At 51.8% G+C, this 18,158-nt stretch overlaps 2 protein-coding genes across 2 annotated transcripts; one reads left to right on the top strand and one right to left on the bottom strand.

The window, feature by feature from the left end:
- Window positions 1-9,006: 9,006 nt before the first annotated feature.
- On the bottom strand, window positions 9,007-10,292 carry MRPL36 (mitochondrial ribosomal protein L36). The gene is made up of 2 exons (XM_082651404.1): window positions 10,235-10,292; window positions 9,007-9,791 (listed from the first exon to the last, which is right to left on the bottom strand). The coding sequence occupies exon 2, from the start codon at window positions 9,776-9,778 to the stop codon at window positions 9,473-9,475; it is 306 nt and encodes a 101-aa protein (XP_082507530.1). The 5' UTR covers window positions 9,779-9,791; window positions 10,235-10,292; the 3' UTR covers window positions 9,007-9,472.
- A 1,564-nt stretch (window positions 10,293-11,856) lies between these two features.
- Window positions 11,857-17,832, top strand: NDUFS6 (NADH:ubiquinone oxidoreductase subunit S6). The gene is made up of 4 exons (XM_082652190.1): window positions 11,857-12,016; window positions 12,933-12,986; window positions 16,854-16,976; window positions 17,701-17,832. Exons 1-4 carry the CDS (start codon window positions 11,885-11,887, stop codon window positions 17,764-17,766), a joined length of 375 nt encoding a protein of 124 aa, XP_082508316.1. The 5' UTR covers window positions 11,857-11,884; the 3' UTR covers window positions 17,767-17,832.
- Window positions 17,833-18,158: the final 326 nt, after the last annotated feature.

Here is an 18,158-nt window from a genome sequence, read left to right on the forward strand (position 1 = left end):
AAGCCCAGAAAGTGAGAGGGTCCTGGTAGGGAGGGCGAAGGGGAAGGAAGCTGCTCGTGGAGAGCTGGGCCCCCGCCAGGTCCTCTTCTGCAGGACCTGGAGGCTCCGACTCCGGCCCTCACACACACATGGACCCTGACCAGTTGGAGCCCACGGGGTGGGCGGCTCTGCCCCACGGGAGGGCAGGGGACCAGAGGGGCCTGCAGGGGCCGAGGGTCACTTTTCCTTTCCCGCTCTTACGAGGCTCAAATTCTTTTCAGTGAGCAGATTGTTCACAAATGTTTACGGTTTCCTCCTCAATATCAATTACCAGAGTAAGATGTGGACCTAACTCCTTAAAAAAAAAGACACCAAAACAGTAAACCTTTCATTTTGTTCCCACCCCATCCCACTCTCCCATCTAGAACTACAAATAATTGCTGTGTTGGCGTGGGTTGGCCCGGAACTTTTCTTACAATGTTACCTAAATATTTTTACTTGGAAGAAACATGTGGTTGGATTTATAAGAGTTTAATTTTTACATAAACGAAAACATGCTTTGTACACTGAGGTCCAATTTTCTTTTTATATTTAATACTTAGAAATGTGTCTGGGCTGGCGTCCGTCACAGCGCAGAGAGGCCTGTCCTTTATCCAAGGGCTGCGTGCCCCACCCTCCTGGGATCGCGTCATCCTTGACTTAACCATCCACCCCCTGGAAATGAGCGTTTGACTCGTTTCCGGTCTTTTGCCGTGGCAAACGCTGCTGCTGAGGGCAGCCTTGCAGGCTCCTGTCTGTGCGCCAGTATTTCGCTGAGAGGACGCCCAGAGCGGCTCAGGAAGAACACGTATTCTACATGTAAGAGTCGGAGGCACAGCTACCCACAGTTCATGGAAATTTCTGTTCGCAGGCAGTGTTCCACCCGGATAACATCCTTTTTAACTTCTGCGAATCTGACGGGCAACGCGCACTTCACTTTTATTTTATTCTCATTTTCCGATTACTAGTGAGATCAAACGTATCTCCACGCATGTGCTTGGACACTGCCTGTTCACGTCTTTTGCCCACTTTTTCAGCCTGTTTGACCTTTCTTCAGGGTTTGCTGTGCCTATTTGGTACCTGAGATCTTCACCCTGTTATGTGTGGGCCACCCTCCCACGGGTCCCCTGGTCTGTCTTATTCTGTAGGATGTGGTGACAGTCTCCCCTTGCCCTGGGGAGTTGGCTGAGGCCCCAAGCTGAGGGCAGTGAGAGGAACGTGTCCACACCTTCTGAGGAGGTTATGGACCCTGACCTTGGCCCTGGCTCTGGGCTGTCTGAGTGAGAGGACCCTGGACCCCCCGGCAGTACTTCTCGGAGGGGAAGCAGGAGGATGGGCAGGGCCGTGGGCCCAGTGTGGAGGGAGCCCCTTGGAGGCGTGGGACCACGTGCCCTGGACTTGGAACCTCGGGTCTGGTGCCGGCTTCATCTGGGGACTGAGGGTCGGGCGTCGGGCTGTCCTCTCCATGACAGGAGGGAGGCGAGGCCCGAGCCAGCCTGGGGGAATCTGATGCTCCTTCCATCAGAGCGCAGGGCTGATGCACGTCTTAATGATGAAGCCATCAATTCCCAGATATTACGGAGCAGACAGAGCCTGTGAGGGGTGTCGGGGAAGTTGCATAGGAAAAAAACACAGCTGTTCCCGGCGCACCACAGAGCATCTGGGCTGGCGTCCTCCTGGCCCAGGTGTGGAGTTTACCTGCTGAGTAAGCCTGTCCTGCATCTTCCTTTCTGACCCCTGGAGTCCATGTCTCGCTCAAGAGCAGGTGTTCGCGCCCCAATGTTATGCAAATACTTTTCGGTAATTCTTCTCATAATTTATATGGTGATTTTTGCTTATTTTTTGGACACGTATGAAATTTACCGCAGCCTTTGCTGCGTGGTGGTAACTCTGACTCCCCCCAACACCGTCTGCCGCATGCTTTATGCCTCCTGCACCGACTTGAAATGCTGCGCTCACCCCGCTGCGCGCGATCATTTACGTAGAGATTCCTTCTGGTCTCTGTCTGTTTCCTCACACTGTTTAATGATCCCCCTTTACAATGTGCTTTCATACCTGGTAGAGAAACCCCGTCCAGTTTCAGGTATAAAGAGGTTGCCTGACTGTCTGCTTACATTTCATCTTCCAAACGAATGCTGAAGCCACTTGCCAAGCTCCACAAACGCTTTCCCACCAGAGGGATCAGTAGATAAGTGCCTTAGTTTGGGTCCCCCTCAAAGTGGAGCCTGAGTCAGGGAAGGGGGTGCAGAGCTTATCTGAGATGTGATTCCGTCAAGCAGAAGTGAGGGAAAGGGGGTGAGAGAGGGGTCGGAAAATCCCCTAGAGGTGGGTTATTGCGCTTGTCAAAACGTGGAATTACCTGATTTTTCAATTCTAGACATCCTGGTGGAGAGGCTGGGCTATCTCACCTGATGATGAATGGTGTGGGGCGTCCATCCCGTGCTCACATCTATCATCACTGGGGAGGTTCAGTTTTAAGAACCGGGTTGCCTAGGGCTCACCTCCACAGGGGCCCTGGAGAAAACCAGGTAGGATGCACCACAAGCTTTCCACCGAAGGACAGGGAACGGGGTGTCCACCCACTGCTTCCCTTCACACGGGTTGAGGTTTGCGGCATTAACTCTCATGCTCTGGCCTCCTGCAGCTTTGGACCAAACCCCAAGGAGGGAGAGGGACTGTGTGGACTCCACGGTCCAGTGCTGGGGTAGACTGTCCGGCACGGGTGTGCCCGTCAGGGGACGTCAGGGGGCACAGCGTGCCGCGGGAGGGGTGCTGGGTCTGCTCCAGGGTAATGTCTCTAGATTGTCCCCTGCTGCTGTGCCCATGGGGCCGCCAGCCCTGTGCTCCAGAGCGATCCTGCTTCCAAGAGCCCCACATGTGCACCCAGCCCACTGTTCCCACCCAGGAGTCCCCAGACACTTCCTTCCCAGCAGAGTTGTTTTTAAATTTTTTTAATTTTGTTTTTTAATTTTAATTTTTTAATTTTTAAAAATTAAAAAAATTTTTTTTTAAATTTTGAAAATTTTAATTGTGTTTTAATTGTTTTTTAATTTTTTAAAATTGTTTTTAAACTTTTTTAAATTTTGAAAATTTATTTTATTGAAGTATAGTTGATTTACAATGTTGTGTTAATTTCTACTGTACAGCAAAGAGATTCAGATACATATATATATTCTTTTCCACTATGGTTTATCACAGGATATTGAGTATAGTTCCCTGTGCTATACAGTAGGACCTTGTTGTTTATCCATCCTAAATGTAATAGTTTGCATCTGCTAATCCCGAACTCCCAGTTCTTCCCTCCCCCACCCCCTCTCCTCCTTGGCAACCACAAATCAGTTCTTTATGTCTGTCTGTTTCTGTTTCATAGATAAGTTCATTTTAGATTCCACATATAAGTGATGTCATATGATATTTGTTTTTCTCTGGCTGACTTATTTCACTTAGTATGATAATCTCTAGTTGCATCCATGTTGCTGAAAATGGCATTATTTCGTTCTTTTTTATGGCTGAGTAGTATTCCATTGTATATATGTACCACACCTTCTTTATCCATGCCTCTGTTGATGGACATTTAGGTTGCTTCCATGTCTTGGCTATTGTGAATAGTGCTACAATGAACACTGGGGTGCATGTATCTTTTTCAATTATAGTTTTCTCCAGATATCTGCCCAGCAGTGGGATTGCTGGATCATACGGTAGCTCTATTTTTAGTTTTTCGAGGAACCTCCTTACTGTTCTCTGTAGTGGCTGCACCCGTTTACATTCCACCAACAGTGAAGGAGTGTTCCCTTTCTCCACACCCTCTCCAGCATTTGCTATGTGCAGACTTTTTGATGGTGGCCACTCTGACCAGTGTGAGGTGGTACCTCACTGTGGTTTGGATCAGCATCTGATAATTAGTGAGGCTGAGCATCTTCTCATGCGCCTGTTGGCCGTCTGTATGTCTTCTTTGCAGAGATGTCAAATTAGGTCTTCCTGGCAGAGTTTTTAACCTTAGACATCTGACTCCAACACGCGGACTTGGATCTGGGGCTTTGGGCGCAGGACGGAGAGATATAAGCCTTGTATTTTTCTCAATCCATTTTTTTAAAAGATATAATTTGCATAAAATAAAATTGACTGGTTTGATGAGTTTCAACAAGTGTACGCTGTGACCACAATTAAGATTTCTGATATTGATACTTGGTGTCTTCTCCCTTTTTTCTTTTCTTTTTTTTTTTTTTGCGGTACGCGGGCCTCTCTGTTGTGGCCTCTCCCGTTGCGGAGCACAGGCTCCGGACGCGCAGGCTCAGCGGCCATAGCTCGTCGGCCTAGCCGCTCCGCGGCACGTGGGATCTTCCCGGACCGGGGCACGAACCCGTGTCCCCTGCATCGGCAGGCGGACTCTCAACCACTGCGCCACCAGGGAAGCCCCCTCCCTTTTTTTTCTTGATCAGACCAGCCAGAGGTTTTTCTTACGGCCCATTTCAAAGAACCAGCCTTTCGGTTCATTTTCCCCATTGCTATTCCGTTTTTTTTTTATCCCTTTGATTTCTGTTTTTTAGTATTTCTTTCCTTCTACTTACTTTAGGTTTCATTTGCTCTTTTTTAGTTCCTTCAGGTAGAAAATTAGACCATTGTTTTGAGTCCTTTTCTTTTCTAATGTAAGCATGAAATGCTATACATTTCCCTGTAAGTAACTGCTTTCCACACATGTCAATGTGCTGTGTGTTCCTGCCTGTCCAGTTCTACTTACCTTTCTAATCCTCCTTTGAACCGTGGGTTATTTAGAATTGTGCTGTTTAGTTTGTTTCCAAGTATTTGTGTGATTTTCCAGATATCTTTGTGATTAAATCCTAGTTTAGTATCGTGATCAGGACATATTTTTTATAATTTCAATCTTCTGAAATTCACTGAGACGTTCATGTTTTGAAATTCATTGCCCCAGAATATGGTCAATTTTGGTACATATTCTGCCTGAACCTAAAAAGAAACCCCAAAAAACAAACCTATTCTGCTGATATTCAGGGGGAGTGTTTTATAAATCTCAATTAGATTAAGTTGATTCATAGTATTGTTCAAATCTGCATGCTTATTATTATTTAATCTACGTGTTCTATCAATTATTGAGAAAGGAGTATTGATGTCTCCGACCATAATTTTGGATGTGCCGATCCTTCCTTGCAGTTCTATAAATGTTTGCTTTATGTATTTTGAAGCTCTGTTATTATATGCATAGACATTTAGGATTGCTATCTGTTCTTGATTAATTAACGCCTCTATCATTATACTTGGTAATAGCTGGTGATCAAAAGTCTATTTTGACAAAGATTAGTGAAACCACTCCAGCTTTCTTTTGATATTGTTCGCATGATGTATCTTCTTCCATCCCTTAGCCTGTCTGTGACATATTTAAACTGGATTTCTTGGAGACAGCATACACTTGAGTCTTGCTTTTTTAATACAATCTGACAGTCTCTTCTGTTTGATTGGGGTTCTTGGACCATTTAGTGTGATTATTGATAGTTGAGTTTAAATTTACAATCTTATTTTTTATTTATCATATCAGTACATTGCTCCGTTTCCCCTTTGAGTTTTCTTATTTTAAATTAATTGGATATTTTAATATTTTGTATTTTCTCCATTATTGACTTACTACATATGTCTTTTTGTTTTATTTTCTTAGTGGTTGGTCTAGTGTTTACAGTATAAAACTGTGACATCACAGTTTGCCTTTAAACACGACTTACCAGGTCAGGATTGGAGTGAGACCCTTAGGAGAGCAGGTTCTCATCCTTTGTGCTGTTGTGGTCACACGTGTCAGAACTACATGCGTCAAAACACCACAAGATGTTGCTACTACTTTTCTTTAAACAGTTATCGTTCAAAGGGACGTTTAAATGAAGGGAAATACCTTTTATGTTTATGTAAATAGTTACTACTTCTGGCTGTCTTCATCTCTTTATGTAGATCTACGTTTCCATCTGAATTCTCCTAGCTTTGGTTTATCAGAACAAGTCTTGTTTCCCACCTTCCTTTTCAAAAGATATTTTCAGTGGATATAGATTTCTAGATTGGCAGTTCTCCCCAGAACTTTGGAGAGATTTTATTGTCTTCTGGCCTGCATGGTCTCTGATGAGAAGTCAGGTGTTACAGTATTCTTATTTTTTTTTCTTTATGAGGAATGAGTCTTTTTTTTTTTCTGAAGTTGAGGTTTTCTCTTTATCTGATTTTTAGCAATTTGATAAGGATGTACTATTATGTAGTTTTCCTTATGTTTCTCCTGATTGGAGTTTGATAAACTTCTTGGATTTGTGGGTTTATTGGTTTTACCAAATACAGAAACATTCTGGTCATTTTTTCTTCAACTATTTTTTTCCTGCCTCAACCCTCCCGGGACTGCAATTCCACTTAGGCTAGAATGCTGGCTATTCTCCCACAGCTCACTGAGTTCCATTGTTTGCTTTTGTTTCTTGATGTTGTTGTCTTTATTTATTTGAGTTCCATTTGCTCCAGAAATTCCATTTGGGTATTTTTTTTTTTTTGCAAGTGTTATTGAGGTGCAGTTTACCTCAAGTAAAACTCTCACTTTTAGTGTATAGTTCTATGAGTTTTATAGGCAGGTACAGTCATGAAACCACCACCATAATCAAATTGTAGAATATTCCATCACCCAAAAGCATTCCTTCATGTCCCTTTGTAGTCAATCCCTTGTCCCCATCCCCAGCTCCTGCCAACAGAGCAATTGTCTGTCCCTGTAATTTTGGCTTTTCCATGATGCCATACCCTTGGAGTCATAAAATATGCAGCTTTTTGAGTCCAGGTTTCCATCAGTCAGAATAATGGATTTGAGTTCATCCATGTTTTCATTTCTACCAGTAGTTCTTTCTTTTTGCTGCTGAGTAAGGACGTACACAGCTGGTTCATCCATTTGCCACCTGCAGGACATGTGGGCTGTTTCCAGTTTGTTGTGGGTTTTTTTTTCTTTTTTCATTTATATGTAAAACCACTATAAACATTCACATAAAGGTTTTACTGTGAACAAAAGTTGCCATTGTTCTTGGACAAATACCCAGAAATGAGATTGCTGAATAATTGAATATTTACCTTCATGAGAAAGGGCCAAACTGTTTCCAACATGGCTGTACTAATTTTTACTGAGTTACAGTTGCTACAATGCTCACCATTAATTGATTTTGCTATTTGTTAACCGTTCTAATAGGCAGGGGTGCGGTCTCATTGTGGTTTTCATTTGCTTTTCACTCGAATCTAGTGCTGAGCATCTTTTTTATGTGCTTCCTTTTCATTAGTACATTTTCTTTTGTGAAACATCTCTTCAAGTCTTTTGCCCATTTTTAATTGGGTTGTTCTCTTAGTATTGAGTTTCAGATTTCTTTATATATTATAGATCCATTCCTTGATCAGAAATGTGTTTTGCAGATATTTCCTCCTAGTTTTTGCCCTGTCTTTTCATTTACTTAACAGCGTCTTCTGAAGAGCAGGAGATAGTAACCTTGACGAGAACTAATCTAACAGTGTTTTCTCTCATGGATCACGCATTTGGTGTAATGTCTTTGCATAACCCCAATTCACATGTATCTCCTCCCATGTCTTTATAGTATTGGGTTTTACATTTAGGCCTATGGTCTATTTTTAGTTAAGCTTTGTATAAGGTGAAAGGTGTGAAGTTTCTTCTGTGTATCTGGAAATCCAGTCTTCTAGAATCATGTGTAAAAAAGACTATCCCTTCTACATTGAATTGCCTTTAATCCTGTTTCGAAAATCATTTGGGCACATATGTGTGGGTCCATTTCTGAGCACTCTGCTGGGTCCTATTGGGCTATGTGTGTACACGTTCGCAGGTACTACACCGTCTTCACTGCTGCGGTTTTACGTACGGTGAGCCTTGAAATCAGGGAGTGTGCGTCCTCCAGGTCTTCATTTTCAAAATTCTTTTGGCTATTTGCTTGCTTTACCTTTCCATACAAAATTTTGAAGAACCATGGCCTTTTGTACAAAATCGTATAAAAATCAGGATTACGTTGAGTCTGTAGACCAATTTGGATGGAACTGACAGTAATAGAGTCTTCTAATGTCAATATTTTATTTAGATTTTATTTGAATTCTCCAAGTGTTTTACAATTCTAAGTATACAGAATGTGCCTAATCTTGCTATTTAAATACATCATGGTTTTGGTGCTATTATAAATAGTATTTAAATCTCAGATTCTATTCGTTCCTGGCCAGTATATACAAAGATCTCTCTCACTATACGGATAATACAGAAAACATGAAATGTTTCTGGTAGGTTGTGTCATAGTGAAGTCAAATCCTAGGATACGAAACTTATTTAATGATCTGAACAGGGGATTGGTACTCTTTTCCTGAAAATACAGCCCCAATAGTAAATATGTTAGGTTTTCCAGGTCATAAGGTCTCTGATATAACTACTCAGCTACTACTTTGGCTGCTGTAGGTTTAACAAAACATAAATGAATGGCATGGCTGTTTTCCAATAAAGCTTTATTTACAAAAATGGGTTGCAGGCTGGATCTGGCCTGTGGATTGTAGTTTGCTGCCTTCTGACCTAAACCGACTTTTTTGTTGTGCTGCAATCTCAGGGCTCTAAATGCTGGTCCATCCAGGTATCGGGAAGTAGATGAGCTGCAAGGGGTTTGGTCATGCTCTTATCTTAGATCAAACAGAGGCTGATAAGCCCAGGAGAGAAGGATGATTCAAAAACTCATCAGGCTGTGACCCCGTGACAGGCGACACCAGGACACTGCGCACCACTGGCTCCAGGTCAGTCTGCAGAGTCCACAGCAGCAGCTCATACCCACTGCACACACGTGTGCACACACACACACACACACTGCACCCATGCATACACTGCACACAGTTCACACATGCATGCACACTGCACCCATGCACCCATGGACACACGTGCGCGCACACACTTCTCAAGTCTCAGACTAAGGATGACAAACATATTTAATCAATGCCCAAAATACCTTTATATATGTATAAACAAGTTAAATTTCCCTTGACTTAAAGACTGCTATCACGGCCTTCCCTGCTTATCCCGGAGATGGGAATGTTGAGAACACGTGTCTGAATCCACAGGGAAGCAGCAGGGTGGCTGAACGCAGAGACAGGGCCGAGAGAGAGCCAACGCACAGGGTGGTCTTCTAAAGGACCTGCATTCTGACGTGGGATAAAGCCAGCTTTCCCTCCCTCCGATGTTCGGTCCTCTGCCCGAGCGCAAACACAGGTTGCGCAGGCGCTAAGAAGGACACGTTCCCCGGTGGGCCTCAGGCTTGGCTGGATCCTGAGCCGCAAGGAGGTGAGACGCAGGCCGCAGAGGCCACAACACCCGAAGGTCAGCAGAACGGAGGCTACACAACGTTTACTTGTTATTTTCCTTTCGACGAGGCAGCACCGTCTCCCGGGCAGGGATTTCCCAGTCCGAGGGCTACGTTTGTCTCTGCTTGTGCTTCGGGTTGGCCTTGCAGTAGACGGACCAACGCCCGCGCCTCTTGACCAGGTAGCAGCCCTTGCACCGCTTCTTGAGGACGCCCTTGGTCTTGAAGCCCAGGGCTGGCTGCTGCAGGCCGAGTACCAGGCGCGCGGAGAGGAGCGCGGCCGCCGGGCTGGGGGGCGCACCGACCTGACGGCAGGCGCGCGGGTGGCACGGCGCGAGAGAGGAGAGCGGGAGGCCACCCAGGTGCAGCAGGGGGCCCACGGCGGAAACCACTTTCCTTAGGAGAGCGGTGGCCATGTCGCGGCTGGATCTAGGGAGAAACAGGAAAAGTTGTCGCAGCTGCCGGTGGCTCCTGCCCCCGAGAAAACCTCCTTCCCCACGTCCCTGCCCTCGGGACACAGGCCGCGGGTCCGGGAATCTGCGCGACCCCCGGGAGGGCACGAGAGCGGCGAGCGGCACCGTGTCTCCGCCCGGCGCCGAGACCCCCACCCGGCCGCCGGGGCCAGACGAGGCCCGCGTCCACGTGACCCCGTGGCGGCCGGGCCGCGGGCTGGAGCAGAGGGCACGAGGTCCAGAACAGTGCCCGGCTAGAAGGGATCACCCGTGCGGCCACTTCCCACCGCAGTGACCTCCGCCCGCGTCCCACCCGGGCAAGCCGAGGCCAGGGGTCCCCAGAACGCGCCCTTCCTGAGCCCGGAACCCCCGCCGCCTCCCCTGCCCCTCGGGACCCCCGGAACACCCCACGACCCCCACCTGGAAAGAGTGAGTCCAGGCCCGCCTGCAGCCCGCCTCGCCAGCCCCTGCGCCTGCGCCCTCGGCCGCGCCTGCGCAGTGGGGCGGAGATGCCGTCGCCCTGAGTGTCCGCCAGGAAGGAAGATGGCAGCAGGGTCACGTGGCGGTCCCCTCGGAGCTGGGCGCAGAGGCGGAGCCACGTGGGTGCGGGAGTAGCGGAGCGCCGGGTTCCTCCCCGGCTGCTTGCCTTTCCCCTCCCCGGTCCCCTGCATACCCAGCCCGCCCCCCACTCCCGGGACCCTGCGCCCTCCTCCCGGGACTCCCCCAGCCCTGTGGGCCACCGGGCGGCTAAGGTTTGGGGAGCGCTCCCGGGGGCGGGGGAGGGATGAAAAATGGGAACAAGAGTCGGTATTTTGAATGAAAAAGAAGTCACAACCAAGTAGACTTTTTAAAAATCTGATAAATGTCAATGTCAAAACAAAATCTAGAAAAACCTCATGTTTGTATGAAGTGGACATCCTGGGAGAAATGTGGCGAGGCTCAGGGGAGCGCATGGAAATAAGCCCTGCTTCTAAGTGACCGCAGTTCAATTTATTTCCTCCAACATACTTTCAAAGGCAGAGAAAAGTTAAAAGACACTGATGGCGAACGCCCACGTACCCACTGCCCAGATTCCACAGTGAAATCGCCACGCATGTCTTTCCAGGCTGTGTCTGCGTGGACACAACTACTTTCCACGCGCACGAAGGTGAGCTGCACACGGGGTGCACCTGCGCGCCGCCCTGGCACCGCACGCGCACCCCTGACCCGGCTGCAAGCTGTGGCCCCTGCCCAGGTGAGCTCGGGCCTGCCTCTGAGCATGCGTCCGTGGACACCTTTCCGATCCGGGAGGTATTCTAGGCACTGTCGCCTCTCATCGCCACACCGCCCTGGAGTCCAGGCTGTGGGTGCCCTCAGCTCCTGGGCAGTGGGATGCGCGACTCCACCCCAGCTCTGGGACTGCTCCCTGTGCCCACCGCCCTCGCCCATCGGGGGCTGGCCGTGAGCTGACCATCCCGACGGGTCTCTGCACAGGCCGTTTGGAGGAGGCCATGAGGGGCAGGAGAGAAGCAGGGCCGGGACCGCGAGCCAGCGTCCTGCTCAGGTGTGCTCCAGAGCAGCGGGCCTTTCGGGGCTAACCTGCATGAGGGATGCCATCGGCTGCGCTTTACTGGCAGTTTCATTGGGCTCTGCTGCAGAAACCCCAGAACCACAAAGAAATGCGCTCTGTCCAACGTGATGTACTTCCAGTTTCCTCTAAGCAAGGACTCATCTCCAACATTCACAACATTCAACATGTAACTCCCCATGATTATCCGTTACCATCGAAGGTAAGCACTGCATCTTCCGTTTCCATCCTCCCCTGCCCTGCCCCTGGTAAGTGGAGCATCACTAAGTGCTAAGGTTGCGCGGAGCGTCCCCCCTTATCCGGGCTGAGGCCGCCCGCCGCTGCACCAGCCGGCCGCACCTGCCTGACCGCACCGCGCGTGCGCGCCTCACCGGGCGAGCTAAATCCGGGCCGAGGGTGTGTGTGTGGGGGGGGGGGGGGGGGGAGGCGGCTCCCTGCGGACGCCGTGCGCATGCGTTGGCGCTCGGCGCGTCGGTGCGCGGGGTCGAAGGTCAGCCTGAAAGATGGCGGCGGCGGTGACCTTCTTCAGGCTGCTGGGCCGGGGGGGCGCGGCGGCGCGGAGCCTGCTCGGGGCCGCCAGGTGCTTCGGGGTGCAGACCTCGCCGGCCGGGGAGAAGGTCACGCACACCGGCCAGGTAACCCCTGCGGCGCGGAGAGCGCCCTCCCCCTCGGGGCGCCCAGGTGGGCGGAGTCCCGGCTCGGCCCCCGTGTCCCCGGGGTCCAGCGCCCCGGTGCCCCGTGTGCCCCAAGCTCAGTGCCCGTGGTCCAGTCGCCCAGCACCCCGGTCCCTCCTCTTCCCGCGGCCCAGCACCCGGGTCCCACGGTCCAGTCCCTCGGGGCCCCGAGCCCCGTACCCGCAGTCCAGCCCCCCAGTGCCCCAGACGCCCCAGACCCAGCGTCTGCGGTCCCGTCCTCGGTCTCCCCCTCCGTCCGGGGCCCCGGGCCCACTACCCGCAGGGGTACCGAGGGGCTGTCTGCAGCCACTGTGGCCTCATCCTCGCAGCGAACTCGGATACAAGACTGTTATCCCGGGGTAGCCCTTGGTTACTGTGGGGAGCACTCCGGTGGAGTCAGAAATGACCAGTTCTGTGCGTCCGATCTCCTCGTGTTTGTGCAATGTTGAATACCACGTTGTAGTAACTCGAGGGTCCGCTGTCGAGTTACCGAAATACAAACACGGCGCTAGGCTGTGATCCGCAGCCCAAAGGTGAGGGAGTGAGTACCTGTGTCGTTAGAAAAGGCCACGGAGCAGGTTCAGAGAGGAGGGGAGCTCCGGGGCCTCTGAGGTCGAAGGCGGGTGTCCCCCTCCGCCAGGACTGCGCTCCTCTGCTCCTTCCCTACCGTTTGCTACTTCCAGTTCAGACTGCTGCCTGATGTCCCGTTAGGAATCCTGCTGAAAAATGCCCCGGGTGCGCAACTACACGTACTCCTGGTGTGTGTGATCGTGAATGGCCGGAACGTTAAGAAAACAGTTTTCCTGAAACGTTTATGATTGGTATAAGATACAGCATCGGGCCGTAAAAAATCCCATACGGTCTTTTTTCTTTTCAGGTTTATGACGATAAAGACTACAGGAAAGTTCGATTTGTAGGTCGTCAGAAAGAGGTGAGTGAAAGGTCTAGTAAAAGAGAGGTGAGCTTTCTAAAACTTTTAATAACGAAGAAGAAATAAATACTAATCTGTAAAATTTAAGTAAATTCTCCCCAGATTGTGAGCACTTTAGAATCTCTGGAATTCTCCATTTCTTCTGCATGTTAAACATGTCTAGTTCTGTTTTGGTTTTTTCCCCCTGAGACATGTAACACGACATCTCGTGAGTATAGTTTTAGCTTACGTGTAAATGGGCGTGACCTTTTCTTTCACTTCTGTGCCTTATACTTGCCAGACTCTCAGGTTAAAGCAGAGTCACATCAATGTTTTAAAATCACTCTTTCAGTCACTTTTTGGAGTATGTTTTCTGTGGTTCACAGCGTATAGATTAGGCTGGTTCTTTCAGGGTCTTTTTTTTTTTTTTGCGATACGCGGGCCTCTCACTGTTGTGGCTTCTCCCGTTGCGGAGCACAGGCTCCGGACGCGCAAGCTCAGCAGCCATGGCTCACGGGCCCAGCCGCTCCGCGGCATGTGGGATCTTCCCGGACCGGGGCACGAACCCGTGTCCCCTGCATCGGCAGGTGGACTCTAAACCACTGCGCCACCAGGGAAGCCCTTTCAGGGACTTTTGAAGACAGCACATGGGTGGGTCTTCCCTGAGTGGGTCTGAAACACCAGTGCAACCGCTGGACACTGGAATCCTTTCGCCTCGGTGGCCTGCGTTCTTCCCACTTTCTCTCTCCCGTGCCTGCCACCTCAGAGGGAGTCCTCACCGCCCTGGCTCAGGCCTCCCTCCACCCCTCCCCAGCAGTCACCTGGCGTCACTTCTCCCCTTCAGGCAGCCTGTTGATTCTTCCTGCCACCCTCAGCTGTCCCTAAGTCGCATCTCCCCTCCCTTTGACCTTGGTTACGTTGTCCATCCCCAGGGTCTGGTTTGCTACTTCCCACTTTGAGGGTGTCGTGGGGTGAGGAGTCTGGCCCCCTGGATGGAGCAGTTCCAGCAGGTGCGTCCTGAAGCCCTGGGGTCGACCCTGCCCCCGGCTTTCCATCTCAGCCTGTCACACTCCTCTCTCCTGGGAATTCTACCGTGGCTTCTGGTTTGTGATTGCCCTCGCTGGGGACAGACATCAGGGAGCAACTTAAACACCGAACCAGACATTCCAGAGTTCGTGAGGCCAGTAACGTGTGAATGGAGGAGGCAGTGCTGGTGATGTCGCCTCGCTCAGACCGTCAGCTCACCACAGTCCTGAGCCGGCTGCAACCCTTGACCTCCCCGCTCGGGATGTCTGGGGCCTTTTCCTGTCCGAGATCGTGAGCGTCCGGGGGCCCACGCTCATGTAAGGTGCGCAGCAGGTCTCTCCGGCTTTCATTCTTGCGACAAAAGTTTGGCGTTCAGTAGTATTTGAAATTTTTTCGGTTTCCAAGAGACTGTTGTTTTAAAAGCCCTTTAGGCATGCTGCAAAGTTGCACAGAGAGTAGGAGCTCCTACATCCCTCCCCCCTCCACAGCGTCCCTGTGATTCTCCTCTTGCCTCAGTGCGCTGCCTTTGTGAGAAGCGACAGGGTTGCACACTTGCTGAGTGCTGATATGTTGTGTTAACTCAAGTCCTCAAGTGGTTTAGGTTTATGTGGTAGGCTCACGCTTGGGGTCGCGTGTTCTGTGGGTTTGGACAGGTGCATGGCGTCTCGTATCCACCGATCTTACTGTCTCTACGGTTTCATTTGGGTGAATTTTAAGAAGTAAGCTGAACGTGCTCTTAGTCTGAGGAGCGAGGAGAGCAGGAAGCTGGGCGGTCGATCCGCCTTCGCAGGAAAGGTGGGAAGCGTCCGCGTGTGGCTGCAGCGAGCCTGCCCTGGAACCCACGGCCCTTGGCCTAGGGCCGGCCTTGTGGAGAGGAGATGCTCATGCAGAAGGGGGCCCAGCCGCCGCCCCCGGGGAGGGGCAGCCGTCGGCCTGCAGTGGTCCTGTGTCACTGGAGGGGCTAAGGGCCCAGCCGACCTCCTGTTCCTCTGCGGCGATGGAAGTATTTTTGTTACTTCGCGGTTACACACGTGGAATTAAAAGCCGACGTTTCTTGCCCGTGAGTGACGGGCGCCCGCGGCATCCTCAGGCGGAGGTGGTGCTGGGCCCGGAAGTTGGTTAGCATGGCTGTTGTGCCGTGTTTGTCGGTCGGGTGGACCCTGTGGGGCTCCGTTTTCGGGGCGCGGGGCCCCCGGGCGTGGACAGCAGTGGGGACAACACAGCCACGTGTGTTCCGAGGGGGCTGCACTTCCTCACTCCCTGCTCCCTTTCCGGCATAGGAATCCCAGGGAAAGCTTTGGGACGGCATCGTCTCTAGCCGACACAGCTTTCCAAAAGCAGGAGTGTCACCCCCGCTCTGCGGGCTCAGGACGTCAGCACCGCTGGGTGTCTCGGTGGCAGTGGGTGGGCGGGCTCTGCTCCGCGGCCGGTGCTCCTGGGTGCAAGTGGATTGGGCTCAAATTGTACTAAACTAAGGGCCTCTCCCGCCGTTGTTTGTGAAGATCGATCCTTGTTCTCTTCTCTTCACTGCAGCCTCGGGCCCCTCTGGGTGCATGTGGGGTTCTGGGTGCCAGAGCGGGGAGCCACGTGGCCTTGGTCCTCCGGGCCTGACGGAGCACAGCGCTTCTCACCATCGTGATGAGCAGATACTGGGGTTACTCACGGAGCCAGAATCACAGTGACCTCGGGCAACGTTTATACCCCGAGTGCCTCGTCTGCGTGCTTGTCCGCAGAGGAGTCTGGAAGGGGGAGAGCGGGCCCCACCGCTGCCCGTGTTTGTCCTCTGTTACCGAGTTCCAACCCCGTGGACGCTTTGGCCCCCAGAGATGGGGACCTTCGAGATGATCTTGCTGTTTTGCACCCTGAGTGTGTCAGCTGGGGTGGAATCCCGCAGCCCCATCAGATCAGGTTGGGGTCTTTGTAGGTCCAGCCGCTGCCCGTAACGTTGGGCTTCTGCCGGGCCATGCGTGGCGGTTCCGGTTCTGGTTCCGGTTCTGGCTGCTGTGGGTGAGCATCTCCAGCTTCCTCAGCTCAGACGACATTCTGTGCCTCCCAGCTGAGTACCTGGCCCGAGAGAAGCTGGCTCCCCGAGGAAGGAGGAGCAATACGTCGCTCTCTCCCTGCATTTACCAGCTTGAAAGTCATGAGTTGATTCCTTCCAGTGAGGAAGGCAGTGGATTTAGCGCATCCCCGTGGAAGCGCGGGGTCAGGCATCTTGTGTTTCCGTGCTTCGTGGTTATGGTGCCGTCGTCGCTCCAGTGTCCCACGTGGAGCAGCCCTTGTAGTCCGAGGCTGCCTTTGCCTCCGTCGCAACGTGGCTCAGCCTCATCTGTACGTTTCCTGCTCGGGACCCCGAACCAGCTGTTAGTTCAGAGCCCGGTCCCCAGAGGGAAGTGGTCATGGAGACAGCGTGGCTCCTGGCCCCGGGTCAGCTGCTGCTTCTGGTCTTTTCCAGCAGATAGAGTAGAAGAGCATGTGTGTGCATGTGTGTCCATGTGCAGGTGTGAGAGGGAGGGTGGGGCAGGGCCAGGAGAGAACAGGCGACGCTGCCCGCGGGGCGGGATGTTAACAGGGGAATCCAGGTGGAGACAAAGCAGAATTCTTTGCGTTGTAATTCTTGCAGCTTTTCTGTGAGTTTGAAATTCTATCCAAATGGAAAGTAAAGGTGTGTGGACATGTTTGTAACTACTTGTGTATTTTGAGGATCTGCACTGATAATATTTGAATGAAACGGTACAGAACGTGCCTTTGCTGGCAGTGTGTGCGTGTATGTGGGGGGCGGTCTACGTTGATTTAAATTCCATGAGAGCGTCCAGTGTTTGTGCTTGTCTGTACGAGCTTCTCCTGTCTGTCTTTTTCCAGGTGAATGAGAACTTTGCCATCGACCTGATAGCAGAGCAGCCTGTGAGCGAAGTTGGGAGTCGAGTGATATCGTGTGACGGCGCGGGGGGGGCCCTGGGCCACCCCAAAGTGTACATAAACCTGGTAACGTGCCATCCGTCCCCGGACCCCCGTCCTCCTGTCCTGTCCTCACCCCGCTGGCCTCACCCTCTCCCACTCGGCCTTGCCCACAGACCATACGACAGGGGCTGGACACAGGGCGTGTCCAGGGCAGCTTTGACTGTGCCGTGTGTGCAGCGCCCTTAGTGTCACCAGCACTGCTTTCCCTCAGGCTTGTAGGCATCTGTCTTTCCCAGGGAACCCTCGTGTCGGTGCCTGTGTGATCGTTTACTTTGTTGATAACTACACGCACAGAGCCTTTGAGAAGGAGAACAGTACACTGGCTGTTAGAGCAGAGAAGGATGCCTGGGGATAAAGCTCAGGTGCACGTGGTGTAGCGACAGGGCAGGACCCACCGCCGCCCCTGCTGCTGTGTCCGGGCTGGACCCCACCCCTGAGGGGTGGGCCTCTGCTCCACGCCCCACCCTCCAGCCCTTCCAGGCCCCTGCTGGAGGGCCGGGAGGGGGACTGGGACCGAGCCGTGTGTTCCAGGGCAGGGAGCCTGCATCCCAGCGAGTCTGAGTGGAGCAGGCTGGACCCAGGGCCTCCGGCACAGCCACGTCCTGCGTCAGGCAGTGACCCCGGAGCTCCGTGGGCGCCGCTGGTTGGCTGTGTGTTTCCAGTGTCTGCTTTTAGCGTCTGAGGTCTACCTGTCTCTAGATTGACGTAGAGTACGGAAACAGGAGCTCTTTCCCTTTGAATTTTCCAGGACAAAGAAACGAAGACGGGGACGTGTGGCTACTGTGGCCTGCAGTTCCGGCAGTCCAGCCACTAGGGCCGCGTGGGCAGCTCGGTGGCACGGATTCTGTCTCTAGTGCCGAATAAAGGGTGTTGTTCTCTAGGATGCCGCGCACAGCTGTTTCTGTCACACAGGTTCACTTAGGACTGCGGCTTAAGGTGGCGTCCCCTCCCGGGCCCCTGCCACATGCTCCTTCCACCCGCGGGACCACAGCGGGGGCTGGAAGAATCCGGGGGCCGGGGACAGGGGGGACGTGGCTGCTCGGGGGCTCGGGCTCCGGCCCAGCTCCAGCCCCGTCACTCATCTGCTGTCACTCTTTCTGTCCATCTGATCCTCAGGCTCCGTCTCGTGTCTTAAATCCCAAGAAGTTAAGTACCTATTTGAAGGTGTTAACAGTCACATATGGTCCAAATCAAGTACAATTTGTG

This window comes from Grampus griseus, assembly GCF_964374135.1.
Source record: "Grampus griseus genome assembly, chromosome: 3".
NCBI classification, from domain to species: domain Eukaryota; kingdom Metazoa; phylum Chordata; class Mammalia; order Artiodactyla; family Delphinidae; genus Grampus; species Grampus griseus.